Here is a 16,882-nt window from a genome sequence, read left to right as displayed (position 1 = left end):
CATAAAGTTAAATAACTCAAAAACTACTAGTTTGAACTATTTTTCTGAAAAATTGTCCACTAAAAAATTTACAGTAGAATAGAAGGGTTTTCAATTCAAACATGAGTGTATATCTCAACAAAGTAATTTTTAGTATTTTTAATAATTAAAATATCGACCTTTGAATAACTCCATTATTAAAGAAATAAAAGATGTGGACAAGTTTGGTGAATCACACTGTATATTATTATATATTTTATTAATATCGAATTCAATACAATAACACAATGTACCATGTCATATTTGATATTTCACATTGCATTGAAAATATTATAATAATTTAATTGTTCGTCACTAGTAAATAATACTAATGATAATGATTAGTTCATATAGTTAACCATATATTTATTCATTAATAATTTACTTATAATTGTAGACTTTTACAAACTTATAACTACAATAATTACTTTATAGGAGGTAATTAATTTACTGTTTGGATAATAACTGAGAATATCGATGTATACATTATTCAAGGTACCACCCACACTAGATTTCCAATCGGTAAATAAAAATGCCATGAACTTTTTTGAACATTATTATTCGAAAAATATAAAATAATATATAGACTATAGAGATATTGTAAAATAACTACATTCCTCATCATTTTTTAGTTTCTTCAGAATACGGAATTTGTTTCATCATTGCATAAGTACCTTTTACGTTTTTACGAATATTGTTTTTATTACAGGCTGCAGTGACTGCAGTACAAAAAAATCATTTCAATAAGTTTGATTATGAATTAAAATGCTAAAAAAAAACCACTGTTACCTATTCGTGTGTCGATCGATCATCATCACGTTTACCCACATTGAATCTGCGATTGGTTCTTTTGTCATACCCAGACTTATTGTACTCGTGTCACACAACAATAATATTACGAAATGTTTATATTTCATCTGCGATTGCTGTACCATTTCTAAGACATATCGTATTATTTATGTCTTACACAAAATGTAAAATAATTGAACTGCGCTAAAGGGTATATAAGAAAAACGACCATTTCGGGTTCATAAAATACTAGTACCTAAATATTTGAATTCCGGTAGAAGTGTTGCAGCAGTACCCAATTGTTATTTACTGATGTTTTCGTACGAAGAACTCATTATTTTCGAGTAGACCATTTCAGTTGCACACTGATCAGTGGTATTTCGTGACTCTGAGGCAATTTTCTTTCTTACTTATTAGAAGACGGTAAAAAAAAAACCAGTAAAGAAATATATAGCAAAAACAATATCGTCACAGACTCGCGAAATGCATTTGAAACATTTTCTAGTCTGGTCCTGTTCCTGCAGATCGTTTGGAATATTTTAAGCTAACGACTCGCTGGTATTAACTTTTCTATTCGAAACGACGTCTCTGGACAAATGTTCGTTTATCGAAGACGCGCACGCACTGCAGCAGCAAGCACGGCCGTCGTTTTTTCCTCCATAACGCCGCGTATTCCCCAACAATAATCGATTTTCGCCGAAGAAAATTCGTAGTAAAAACCGTCGTCGGTGTTTCGTTTTTCAGGTGAACAAAGTGTACGTGATCGTGTCGTCATCCATATCGTTTTGGATACCCTGCACGATCATGCTGTTCACGTACCACGCGATATTCAAAGAGGCGAACCGGCAAGAGAAGCAGATCCACGCGAGGATCAGTTGCGGCCAGCAGATCAACTACAACCGGGAGCTGGCCGAGAACCAGCTGCGGTCGTCGAACGGCGCCGCCAACGGGTCGTCGTCCAGGACCACACTGGCGCCCAACGATCACCACTCGACCCCTTCCCGGGACAACAGGAACATCATCAAGATGAAACGGGAGCACAAGGCGGCCCGGACGCTGGGCATCATCATGGGCACTTTTATCGTCTGCTGGCTGCCCTTCTTCCTGTGGTGAGTGTTTTCCGACGCCGTTTTGCATACGTTATAGGTACTTATCTTATTATATTAGGTATATCATAATATTGTTGTCCAACTACGGATGTCGTTTTTGTCGTGATGGAGGTCCGATTTTAGATGAGACGCGCCATTCAACAATTATAATTATCGTACCAAATCAACACTTTAAATAATTATTACACTAAATTTTAGAATAATTCTTTTTAAACGATTTAACCACATTACTTTTATATACCCACCTTGTCTTTGTTGATATCACCACTTACACAATATATTACATTTTTGCCAGACAATTTCTGATAAGACACAGCCACCACTCGGTTTTTTTTTTTAAGCATTTGTCGGTATGTATATTTTATGGTAATTGTCTACCGGCGTAATATTTGTACTTTTGTTTGCTTTTGATAAATTCAATGTTTTAACATGTAATAATGATAACAATGGTACAAAATATCCTGACTACGATCGTTCTTAAAGATATGATGAAATTATATTATAAGAGAGTATTATAGATAAAATTTAGAATTGCATTACTCATTCTGAAAGTAAATTTTTCGTTATGATTGTATCATTTTAGCCAGCTTTACGACTTTGGATTAGAATATATCGCGTAGCTACTATAATATACTGATTAGTTTTCCAATTTTGTTATCTTACAGTTTTCATTCATGGGGTTTTATGTCACTGATTTATACATTTTAAGTCACGCTGAAACGTATCCTCTGGAAATATAATCTCCTTGAAAGATTACATGCTTTATTATCACTAAAAATCACATTTCTGAAACTTTTAATCTTTTAACAATAAAATTAGTATTGTTTACACCGCTGGTTACATAATTCATGTATCGAAATTATAATGTCAGCTCAAATTCTCAATATAACAGTTTGTCGTTGTTCACTAAGTCGTCTCGATAACAATATTTAACTACAATATTACTTTATCTCTTCCTAAAATGTCTACTATATTGACCTTTTTTTTCCCAAGTATGTTTCAAAACTATTATAACTACTATAAAAGCAATTAATGGAAATTGGCAACAATATAATATCATGATATTATTATACCAACGAGATTAAAATATAATACAAAAGTGGCATTTATATCAGTCATTTTATCGGAAAAATTCGATTTTGAACATCAAGCATTGGTAGTAGTCAGCTATACAAAATTTGTATTCAATTGTGGGTCATACTGGTAATTTCGTATTTCAAATGAGCGTAAAAATTTTTCACAGACATTGTCATTCTCTAAAAAATGTTTATATTTATATTAATGATTTATTGCATAATTATTTTCCGAGAATATACATTTTCCTCTCGTTCCATCACACTCCTCGATTAAATGACAATTTTTAATTGACGAGAAAAAGTATTTCTTCATTTGTCTTCATTTATTTGAAAGAATTTCGTCCGAATGAAAGGATGAAATATATAAACTAAACTCAATTAAAAATTAACCACGCTGTGAACTCAGATGGAATGGTTTTCTTTTATTGAATATAACAACAAAAACGAAAGCTAGATAGGTACCTACTTGATTTTTTTATTCATTAATTAATATTTTGATTAAACGTAATTATTTCTGTTTATATGCAAATACATTTTCTGTTCAAAGGTTAGTCCATTTCTTGAGTGTACATTTTTTGTTTGTTTATAACTAAAATTAAATTATGAATATTCTGAAACGAATTTTTTTTTCATTTATCCGGTATTTTTACGAAGATGCAATCTCCGTGAAAAATGTTTATTATCTATAAAATACACACTTTAAAATATACATTTATTTTCTTTGTTTTTTTTTTTATCCATTTGTTCTGATAATAAACAGCCAAATATTTAAGAAAAAAAGTGAACTAAATATAAATGAATATCATAATATTATCTCATATTCCACACCTGTGTAGTATAACACCGTTCATATTAAATTTGTTACCTTATTCTTTTATGATAAAATATAAGTTTTCTAATGTTTCTCACATCTTGTTCAACATAGATCTAACGGGAAGTAGTTATTTACATTTTTGTTTTTACTATTAGTTTAAAATATTGTATTTTTGACGGGTTATTATAATATTACAGTAGATATAAAGTAATTTATTGTAAACATTAAGGTTCTAGTAAAAATATATTGTACATTAATGATTTAAAAAACCGAATAATGGTCGAAAATATATTTTATTTTAAATTTAAGTTATAGTTGTGGTCCTAAAATGCAATTAATACTGTTGTACCACAGAAATAAGAAAACTTTACCAAAATACATTTACTATGAGGGACATAAAACATAATAACGATACTTATTTTAAAATATTTTTTAAATCAATGTATATTTAAAACATGATGCTCAACATTTATATGTTGTTCTATAATTTGTATTTAAGCCTATATCGTATAAAAATAATATTTACTCGTATTCTATATTTACATAATATATCACTGGCTACTCGTGTACTATTAAAATTCAAGTTTAGATAGTAATTTATAAATTGGAGAAACTTGGAGAGTCCAGATTAATTTTATAATAAAAGTTAACATTATAGAATTAATAGTTTAATTTCATATCTATATTTTTATAATTTTTGTAATTAATTATATAATCTATAAAATCGTCTATTTTATAGTGAGGAACTAACCTAGCTATATTTTGTGTTTGTTTAATACTTATTTCGTTTATTTTATCATGCCCACTCAATAATCCGAAATTTACCTTTGAAACTATTAATTAAAGCACCCGAGTTTGTTTTATTTATTTTTTATGTACAAGTGAATTATATGTTCACTTAAAATAAATAATGTGTTTATATAATAATTCAATATGCACTTTGATGCTTTTTTAGAAATGCCATGTTACTTGCATTTTGTTTTTGAATAATTTTAAACTAGATTTACATTTAATTAATTGCTGCATGGTTTATCATCTTCCTCGGCTAACCTTAAACTAGGTACATTATCCCATAATCGTCCTATTCTGATACGCGATTTAATCAACAAAAAAGTCTTACTAGATAGTTAAGGACAATTACTAGATAACCGTCAGAAAAAAAGTCTGAACACACTTTCTGACCACCTAAAAAGATTTCTATCAAAATATAGAAGCAAATCATACCCTAACTAAATTTCATCTCTCGCCTCATGTGACGGATTAAGTTATAAAACACAAAAAAATGCTTAAAGATAAGCCTTTGCTCCCCGCTTAAATCCCAAAAGCTCTTAGACAGTAGACACAACAGAAAAATCTGAACTTATCTAAAATAATTTAACTGACGTTTTAAAACCCTATAGTAACATGGACAATATATAGGATTATCAGATGATGTAGATTTCCATTTCTCCATTTAAAAGTCACATAACCAATAAAAGCAGCAAAAATTGAACATCGCAACGTTCCTCCAAAAAAAACTGTGTGTCTTCGATAATATAATGTAAAACCTGGGTGCTAGGTCACATAGAATCTAACGAGAAACACTTTAATTAAAATAAAATAAAACAAAGTATTATTATGTGATACCATACAACGTGTCTCATATGTATTAACTATTTATCTTTCACTTCGATTAAAATATTCAGTCCAAATAGTAATCCCGAACCGAACAAATCACCCGAATCTCCAACGTTATACAGATCCGTATAGATTCTTATCTCACAGTACCACAGAATAATCCTATTTAAGCGCTAGTTATCTTACCGCAATGTGAGAAAGTGCTTGCTTAAAAAAATTTACTGATTAGGCACATCGTTTCTTATCCTGTATATCTAAATTCATGGTCCCAACATAACAGTTTCTAACTATGCCAACGACAAAACCAATCTCTCCATCCACGAAATCCAATGGCTCCCTTTTATCTTAAAATACAATGAAACGATCTAGAACCGTATTACCGAAAGTGAAAAGCAAAACCTAATTAAAATAAATCAAGTTCAAATTCAAAAATGACCTCCCTTGAAGAAAAGAAATAAAAAACATTTAATACAATTTTAATTATATCCGTTTCAGAAATAACAAAATATCTTAGAGTACATTTTGACGAAAAACTAACTTGACCATACCTTATAGTTTTATATATAAAAAGCAGAAGATAAATTAAATCAAATTACAAATTGCGCTAGCTCAAGTAAATTCTCCACTCAAAATCTAAACTAACACTCCGAAAAATGTAATGTCTATAAATACCTGTTTAAACCAATTTGTACATACGGCATTGGGGGATTTTCTAAAATTCCATTTTTAACAAAATTAAAATAACCTCTATAATAATCATCCAACCAATCACAAATGCATCATACATTTTTAAATGTCAGGAGAAACCCATCATAATAAATTACGGCATTATCTTATTATGGCTAAGCGACCATACTAAGTTTATCAATATATTATAACTGTATTAATATTATATTATAATCAATATTATTGCCATTGACTTTAACGTTTAATTAGTTACAGATTACCTATCACATAAATGAGTATTATATTATTTATTATTTATAGACTAGTATAATATTTACATATTTTGTATTCATTTTTTTTTTTTAATTATTTATTTAATTATGTTGACATTTCGCAATGATATTATACCAAAATGAGAAGAAAATACATTTTTTTTCTGGACATGTGTTTTTAAAAATCACCATGATCGTAGTTTATAATAACAAAAATAAAACTAACAATAGGTAATAAGAATGTATTAATTGTTTGTTTTAATGTGAATACACGACATTACGCTAGAAACATTTACAACATGTCCTCTAAATGATTTTAATTATTCTTCTCCTTATTATTATTAGTGTTTTTTATTATTATTGTTATTGGAACATCCAAAACAGTTGTTATACAAAAGAAATGTCAAGGGTTTCGCTTGAATTGGTCTGTCAAATGTAACAAAAGCGAGACCTTTTTCTCTCATTATTATACAACAGTTTGGGAAATTCTCAAACGTTATTTTTAAAATATTTAAATTTACCCAGGGATCTCAAGACTCAATCAACAGGTAAACATAATTATTTAAAGCTCCCAATGGTTACTATTATTTTTAATGCAGCAATAGGAAACCAAAATTTAGTTGTTTTTCTATCAGGCTTTTCATTATATTTAATTCTTAATCTTAGTGTTCTTCATTAATTAATATGATTTGAATTTGTTTACCTAATTGTTCAAATGTTAGTTTAGTAAATAGGTCATTTTTGACATTTTTTTTTAAAATTAAATATGCTTTCTTTAAGATTTTTAATTTATTTTATTAGTAAGTTTAGATAAATGATACTTGATCTGCAATACAGCTATAAAGTTAAAATATTATCCTAACATAGAATTATTGTACTAATCACAAATAATGGAAATAAAATCGTATATTTTTAATAATTAAGAACAATTTAATGTACTTTTAATTTAACTATCATTAGCACAATATTAAATTAATTAATGATTCTCTTAGAACCGTAAGAAATAATTAATATAAAAGATTTATTATGTCTGCCATTTAATATTAATAATATTAAACTAATCAGTAAAAATCTTTTTTTTTTGTTACAAAGTCCATTATAAACATAATATTATATAAATGGTCGCTGGGAAAACACTGATTTATTGAATGCGTAAATTCTTATTAATGTAGTATATATTATTAATCATAATAAGTAGGTAAGTATTTTGTGAAAACATTTGGTTTTTGGAACTGTAATCCTATACAAATAAAACCCAGCTTTGAATAATATTATACTTTCACGTTTTATTTTTTTATTTATTTTTTGTGGAATTAATCAGCCAGCTAGTATTTAAATATAGAACTATGTATGTTACTTTAGATTAAATAGAAATTTTTAAGTTTCAAAATACACTAAAAATACGATTTTACAAAATAATTAGGTATAATATCATAAGTTGTGTAAACATTTTTTTTTAGCTTTCTTTCAGTTTTTTTTTTTTTTAGATATTTATCTCTTTTTTCCACTTTTCTGAACAGTAATAAGTCATAACTATCACTCATATTATTGTGCACCACCTATATAAATTATTATTTATTATTCTAATTATTTTATTTACTAAATATATAACAGTTAATTTAGCATAATATGAATAGTTACTCAACAATTGATTCGATATTGAACGTCAATTTCAAATGACCGTCAGATTTTACGATAAGTTTAAGTATAAGTTTGCGCATCGGTTACTGCAGTGACGTCTGATCCGTGTCACGCGGACACATATGGGCCCACCAACGCATTAGAACTTAGAAGTGAACCGTTGCCAATTTTTAAGCTGAAACAAAATGTATAAATAATATAATTGTTTCCATCATATTTAAATTTGATTTATCTTGTTAATTATAGTTTATTTAAATTTTTTTTTAATTCTGATCGAAGTAAATGTTTTACAATGATTGTTTTTTGTCTGTTTATGCGTTTTATAGTAGAATAATTGCTTTAATAGTTTAATATTTATCTTTGAGGGTGGTTTCTGGACAAAAGGAAAACAACTGTTTACGCAAAACCAGTTTCGAAAAAATGTATTTTGTTTTTGATATAATTTCAAAATTAATAACTGTATCTAGAGATTTGAAATGTTCACCAAATTTTAATATTGACATTTACTGAATATTAAATAATTTTAAAAATATGGGTGTTCTTTTTGTACTATTTTTCGATATTTGAAACTTTCAACTTCTATAGTTTATTTTCAATTTTAAAATAAGATAATATTTTTGTTTCTGAATAAAAAACCTTCAAAATGTACCTAATATTAAAAATTATCGAAAATACAGTGTCAATTATTTTTTTTATTAACGTTTAATTTTTAATTTTATAAACATGTAAATTATTTTGTTGTTAATAATTACACCGTACATCTAATAATGTGATTGAAAACTAAATACACAGGATATATTGAATATTATTATTGTAAATTATAGTGTACTTAGCTTAGTCTAAACAAAATCGTTTAAGTTAATTACATGCAATACAATCTAATTAGATAAAAAAAAAGTTAATTCTATAATAATCCTGAAATAGAAATATTTTAGAACAGGGCCCAAAAAATATAGCCAGTGCATAATTCAAACTTTAAATTAAAAAGTGAAAAAAAATAAGTGCCAATTACAAAAAAAGAACATTGTAAAGAAGAACAAGATGAATAAAATCGTAGGTTTTAAATTTATTTGACATTCGGTTTTTTTTTAGAAAACGTAATTAATATCGTGAGATGATATTTAACTATATTTTTGTTTATAGAACTGTCAAATAAGATTCTACTGAATGAATTTTACTTTATAAACTTTTACTACTAGATATAAAATCATAAATTGTTAAATAAAACGCAAATATATTCACATAGACAAAATGAAAAAAAAAAGAAGTATAACAAGTGATTAAGTCGTCATAATTTACGTTGCCGTTGGATGATGTTATAGTAAAATTAGCCGTTAGGAGTACTTTCCTCTGATGTTAAGTTATAGATTTCTGTCTCTAAGATGTGTATTATAGAAAATACCGACGTATTTATAGTTTGATGATTCTTCATAGCGTAGACGTCTTAAGCTAGGGTTTAATTAAATAATTGTCTGATGAGAAAAACTCGAACAATAGTATTTCGTATTGAATATTTTAAGTCCAACGTAAATTTTTAAACACAATAAAGCGTATAACACCTACTCCACTTTCGTAAAAAGAAGTCATATTTTATGAATTCTCGAAAATCGTGTCAAAAGTTGAACATTGAATCAAAATGAAAAACTTGGGAGGGTCGAGAGTTCTCGCTGCTTTCAATTCGATAATAGCTGACCCGCAATTTTTCTCTTATCTTAGCCTATATAATATAGAAACCACTGCTGCAAATAGCGGCCATTTTCTTTATCCGTATTATTTATGTTGACGCCATACCGAGATAGATACTCCATTGTTTAGCATCGTCCATCTAACAAATGAAATAATATAATATATTAATTATTACCGTATTGTGCCGCGGTTTACTATATCTAATATAAACACGCCCGACGGACACAAACAATATTATGACATTTCTGAACGATTTTCTATTGGCGAACCTCGTGCGTCCATTTTGCGTCGTTCATACTTTCAATAATTTACCGTAGTCGTTAAAATAATAATCAATAACACGACGATTGTAATAATAATATTGTGATGTAGGTACAAGGGTTATTCTTTTATATCACGATCTCCTCGTCTGCGGTGCCATCGTACACTTTTAGCGACGACTATTATAAAATTATTATCAGGGTTGGCACGAAAAAGCCCACCCCGAAAAAACCCGGGCTGCTTTTCTGGGTTAAACCCACTAATTTTTTTTTTGAAAAATCCATAAAAACCCAGGTTACTTTTCTGGATAAAATAGAAGTCCACTCTTATTTTTTTTTTTAACTTGTGTTAATTTTCAGAAAAAATTACCTTATATTTATTATTTATTTTTCTAATTAAAATATTAAATTGATTTGAAAAAACTTAATAATTATTTTTTTAATTAGGTAGGTACAATTTAAAGAATAAAATAGAAAAAATTACACACTAATGGTCAATAGAAATCTTTTATTTTTAATAAAATTCTATTCTATTTTTAATAAAAAATTCCGATTTTTATTTTTTTCGGATGGGTTTTTTCAGAAAAAACCCTGATAAAACCGCCCATTAATTTTTTACAATAAAACCCACTGGGTTTTTAGATGGGTTTTTTCTGGAAAACTCCGATAAAACCACCCATTATTATTTTTACATTAAAACCCATCGGGTTTTTGGTTTTTTTGGGGTTTTATTTGAAAAACCCTAGTTTTTGCCAACCCTGATTATTACACGGTCATCGTTTTCCGACCGCATACCAGGTCGAACGGCTTCGTATGCGCCTACCACGCGTGTTGTACGTGTCCGCGAATGCGTATAAATACAATCATAATATCGTGAACATTATAATGCCATCGCGATATTAATAACATAGTGAAATTATTATTATTTTATCTGAGCGGTTGATGTGCTTAAAGCGCGTGGACCGCGACTGGCCGTGCGGGCTCGGTGGAGGGTGGGTGAGGCTATGTAATATTATAACATGCGCGCTCGTTGGCCCGCGTCCATTTCAATTACGTAGGCGGGATCGGCGGCGAGAGGATCGAGAGATCGATATAGGTAAGGGACAAAAAAAAATGCTCCGACACACACGCTAAGAAATAATCGGCTTTCCCGTTTTAATTGTTGGCGACGACCCACACGCCCCTCGTGCAGTACGCTTGCGATCGTACGAACCTTTGCACGGCTTATCATATTATTAATACGTGACCGTTTGCCTTAAAATATTGTCATCATTAGGCATGCGGTCGTCGTCATCATTATAATCTGATGATGATGATTGTATTATTAAGAGCCGTGATGATATTATAGATTTTATAATAATATTATTGTGTTATTATCATTTCATAATTATTTACAGTATTGTGTCGCTTATCAGTTATCACTATAAGTATCTGACTGTTTTAAACTTGTAAGGATTTTACATATTATACACAGCACAGATAATATTTAAATCGTACTTAAACGTGATGGACGTGTATTACATTTAATCGTGATCATCGCTATACTGCTGGTGTGCCGGATTTGAGTTCAAACCGTATAGTATTCTGTTCCGAAAATAAATAATATGATTTCGACGTTTTGGAATAGGGTCCCTCCCAGCGTGCACATGTGTGGTATTTAATTGCGATTATAATAATTATATATTGCATGGTTGGCGGGACGCGATTAAAGTAATTCGATAATAAATCGTTGGCTAGCATCAATAGGAAACATGTGGGTGATTTCTCTGATATTGGTCGCTTCGCTTCACATTTAAATTATAATATCGTATCATACTAATATCAAACGCATTTAATCATAAAATACGATAGCTATTATAATTACCTAATAATTTCCAGGAAGTAAAAACAAATTGTTGAAAACGCATTCGTGTTAAGTATATTATTGATACAGACCGACAACGATTGATAAAAGCTAATAATACATAAATAATATCAAATAACTATCAATGCGTACCTACCGCCCACCCGTGTGATGTGGATTAGTCTGATTGTATAAGACTTTCGAAAAAACCCATTTGTTAATACCCGTGGGCGAGTTTCAATTTAACTGTGGCTTTAAGACCACTGCGACGTTAAACAAAATTAATATAAAAAATTACGGTGACCTTAATAAAAGGGTTTTTCTTTCGCTAGACGGACGTTTAGCGTTGGCCACTTTGAATTTTTGATTTTCCTCCTCGTTGATAAAATTTAAACAATATATTACTTTTGCAATATTGTTGATGTCGTGTACTCGTCGTGTTGTATAAGGTATCATATATAAACCAAACAGCCAGGGAATGTCGATCTCCATTTATATCGCCACCACTGGAGGTGTACTCTTCATATATTATTGTATTATATAATTATATTACTCATACAACTCAGGGCGTTTGATCGTGTGCTCAGTGTAGACACTCATGTTAGTTAAAGTCATTTACGTGGTTCAACTTGTACTGTATAAAACTATATAAGTGTATACTCTGGCGGTGGGATCGTTGATTTAGTTGAAATTAACTCAAACGTATTCGCTCGTCAACTTTCTGCGCTCGCGCGGACTCGTGTCATACAATAACCGTAACAATGAAAATTAACAACATTATTGTAGCACGCTGCCGCCCATCTAGTACGAATTAAGTAGGTACATTATATTATTATTTTGCAGGGGTGGATGAATGAACTTAATGTTGTTGTTCTGTGTAACACTTTGCGCCAGGCACTTGCTCGAAATAATTTCAAAACTAAAATGACGACTATAAGGTTAAACTATATTATTATTATTATAGACTAGCTGCAGCTGTCTTAAATTTTTCTTTTCATATTAGACACCGGAGATAGGTTTAATCATAAAGATAGCTATTGTTTTTGTTTTTTTTATATATATAGCTACGTTCAAGACTAATTATTGAACGTTCCAAAGATTTCCGAGGAAATTTTAACAACGCCTCGTCGTAATTAGTCAGGTTACAATGTCGTTTTTTTCTTAAGCTGGTTGCACCGCCTGCACATCGTGCTCATAGAAAGTCACGTACAATTATATCATAACTTATAAACTAAAATCTGCCGATCAAAATGTCAACCTCTTAAAATATTATGCTCTGTCAATAACAGACTATATGATATACTTAAAACTTTGTGATATTATTTTTTTCAAAATGTCTGTGAATCTCGGTGACTCGACGATTATTGAATTCATTTACTTTATAGTTCTGTTTAAAATTTGAAATTCGTATTTCCAACTAGGACATATTGTAATAAATACGCTTGTTTTGTTTCATGACACTGTCGTGTCGCATAAAATAGTAGTCAATATATATTAATATAATAAATCAATATTTATATGAAGTGAAATGGATTTTTGAATGAGTGTTTTTTTAAACTATTATCGATGTGGAATCATACCTAATTGAAACAATTTATAGATGATTATTTGCTTGGATGTTATCGTATAAGAATTTATGTGAATAATAACTCTCGTCAATTAATTAATTTAAATGTTGTTAAAACTAAGCTAAGCTATAATAATATAATACTATATGTCATATTAGACAAAATTAATCGGTCAGAACAATTTATATATATTATTTTTATATATAATTGGGTTTCTTTTTTATTTGAGCATAAAAATAGGTTAAGCTCAACACATTGCTGGCCGGTTTCATATAAGTTGTGTAGAATGGCTACGTTGAAGGTGCCTATTCTAATTTATTTTTTAAAACGAATCGCATCTATGCGCTGTACGGTCGTAAATGTTACCTGCTTGTACACATCCATGTACATTGTGTTGAGCACAACAATAATAATAAATATTTACCGTTGCGTTCCGCTTCTTTATTTAGACACCTAACGACGCTCTTGAAATTTCAAGTGTCGGCGAGGGATAATGTGATTTTGGAGTACCTACCTATAAAAGTTTATTTTGTGCGAATGGAAAATGTAAACGGTCGATTTAACAGATCTCGGTAAGACTGAAATCTTTTTCTGGTGATGACTCTATTTTTTGCTTTTTGCCCTGTTATATAACAAAGTACCAAACGTCTGTAAAGGATGAAATGTCTTATTGTTATAATACACCCCGACCGCTTACGGCTTGATAAAATTTGTCTGTTGATATCGTGATTTCTATCACGAACATTTTACAGACTTCTGTATGTAACTAATATTAAGATATTAGTTTTCCCACATTTTTCAATTGAAATTAAAAAGCATAGATTTTATAATCAAAAATTGTTTTTTTTCGACAGCTTTATATTATACATATGAAAACATTGACAATATAGAGCAAGTGACTACTGTAGAAAACAATTACCTATAACAAGTTTCAATAGGAAAATATTTGTCTTATTTGTGTAGGATTGAGTTACGTAAGTGGTGATAGATAATATATTGTAAACCAATACAAAACAGTTAAGTGTGCTCGACGAGTATCATTGACTCGAAATAATGAAATAATCTCACAGTACCCAAAGAGGTAGTTGTGCAGTCTAAACAATAATAATATATCATTGGTATTTGACCGAAAAACAAAAAAAAAAAAAAAAACGAAAAATTTCGTCTCAAAACGAATGAACAATAATACCTACCTAATAGTTGTCATATTGAATGCGTATTTCGCGATATGCATAGTTGCTGCATACGTTACGTTTTTTATAATTGCTTTTTTCAATTTATGTGTTCGCAGGTACGTCATCACGACGCTGTGCGGTGAAGCGTGCAACATTTCATCGTCAGTGGTGGCCGTGCTCTTCTGGATCGGTTACTTCAACTCGACGCTGAACCCGCTTATCTACGCGTACTTCAACCGGGACTTCCGGGAAGCCTTCAAGAACACGCTGCAGTGCGCATTCTGCAACCTTTGCCGGAGCCCGCCGTCAGACTTAGAGGCGCTGGACGCACGGAGACCGTCGCTACGGTACGATGATCGCACGCGCAGCGTGTACTCCGAAACGTACCTGAACCACTGCGACAGGCGCAGGTCCAGCCAATTCGGCAGCAGCTTATGATCCACCCCACCGCCAAGACCCCGGCCCTGAATCTAGAGCTTTTTCCGCACATCCCTCGCCGCCGCCACAACCTGCACCGACGCCCCCGCGCCAATCGCCACTGGAGAGAAACCCGCCATCCCCGAGGGAAACGAAAAAGAAGAAATCGAAAATCAGCCGCCACGATTATTATTAGTCTTATCGCACCCACCGCGACGTTATCGTACTACGATAATACCTAATATTATTGTTGTAATAATTATATGATAGATGCAAGCCCGGATTAAGGGGGGGGGGGGCATGGCCACCGGTCCTCATAGTTAGAATTTATTTAGGGGCCTCAGATTTGTCCATTACTGTTTTCGTTATAGGTTTATAACCTTGCATAAATCTCCTAAAAAAAAAAAAACGATGATTATTTAGCGATTAAAAAAGCTTGTAAATTATAATTTATTAATAAAATGATACATTATTCATTATGTATTGCTATGTACCTAATATCTATATATATTTATTATAACAGGTACCTAATATTAAATAATGTATAGGTACATTATTTTTTTTTTTTCGTAGGGCCTTATTTAATACTTTGGCCCCTGGGCCTCAACATGTGTTAATCCGGGCTTGGATAGATAGTATATTTACTTATTTGACTTGACGATAGTATCAACCACAGTAATAATATATTATGCCGTGTGATTTTATCTGTCGTCGACTTGGCAACTTTTCAGAAAATACGAGGAATTTATTTTTGTTTTTTCTAGTATCTAAAACATTTAAGTATTTTAAATTTTTTTATGACTATCGGCAGTATTTGTTCTTAAAATTAAATTCCTTGCATATTCCGAGACGTAATATTACGCCCGATTTACGCGTGATAAATTAATAATCTTCGTGTGTATAATATGATACAATAATATGACTCGAGTGGGACACGCACGGACCAAAATGTGCGCGTCATCGGCACTCGTACGACGATGATAATATTGGTGCAGACGTCATGATTCGAGTACGATTATATAAACAAGCTACTCTTTATCCTCCTCATCCGCCATTGCAATTACCTCACGACAAAGTGCTATAATCATAATAATTACTACAATCCGATTATAAACTGTAGTTGTTGAGAAACGCTTACCCAACGGTCGTCGTGTTATCATTATCACAGTGCCGTGTGCTCGTGTTCCATCGAACCGGCAGGTGGTTTGGTGACGATCTGTCATTACTGCGCCTCTGTCAATAATTCGACCACCGCGTGGGTTTGCTACAACCACTTGAACGGTATCGTATTATTATTATCACAATATAACGCGTAACGATATAACAATAATATTATTCATGAGACGATGCGAGTGCTCTTTTGACCCGGACGAAAATCCTAATTATCGCGATCGTTTTCAGATTAGGCGTTCTGCATTTTATTACGATTATAATATTAATATAGACGCCGGCAAGCGCCTTGCAGCTGCCGAGTTGATTATGATAACATAATATTATAAATAAATAATAGACGTGCATTTGCGACAACGACTACAAATCACGTGTCGATCGCGTGGCGCATTAACTACCTACCTAATAATAATAATAATAATAATAATAATATAAAGTACAACATTTCTGGTTTTCTACATTTTTCTACATTTTAATTGAATTAGAAAATAATAATAATTTGAAAAATAGCGTCCTCGTCGATTTCAATACGACCTACAGAGTTTAGTGTTATGAACTATTATTATTGATATTCGCTTTTATCTCAAAGATAACAATATATAAAATAAAAATATAATTTCCTATGCGACGAAAACAACAGTGATTGCAAGGTTTTACACTCATATTATAAATACCTATAATACCAATATCATCGAATGGATACAGCGGGACACAGAGTTTTCAACGAAAAAAATGTATGACAATTCTAATTTCTAATCAAA

At 30.7% G+C, this 16,882-nt stretch overlaps 1 protein-coding gene across 2 annotated transcripts in view; it reads left to right on the top strand.

The window, feature by feature from the left end:
* The window catches only part of LOC100163581 (octopamine receptor beta-2R), a 186,324-nt gene extending 170,904 nt beyond the window's left edge, over window positions 1–15,420 (top strand). For both annotated transcript variants that reach the window (XM_029490635.1, XM_001944792.5), the window contains 2 exons: window positions 1,552–1,916; window positions 14,651–15,420. In XM_029490635.1, coding sequence (XP_029346495.1) covers window positions 1,552–1,916; window positions 14,651–14,972 — 687 coding nt within the window. In that variant the 3' untranslated portion in view covers window positions 14,973–15,420. The remainder of the gene's footprint in view (window positions 1–1,551; window positions 1,917–14,650) is intronic.
* Window positions 15,421–16,882: the final 1,462 nt, after the last annotated feature.

This window comes from Acyrthosiphon pisum, chromosome A2 (assembly GCF_005508785.2).
Source record: "Acyrthosiphon pisum isolate AL4f chromosome A2, pea_aphid_22Mar2018_4r6ur, whole genome shotgun sequence".
NCBI classification, from domain to species: Eukaryota; Metazoa; Arthropoda; class Insecta; order Hemiptera; family Aphididae; genus Acyrthosiphon; species Acyrthosiphon pisum.
This window is presented reverse-complemented; position numbering and strand designations above follow the sequence as displayed.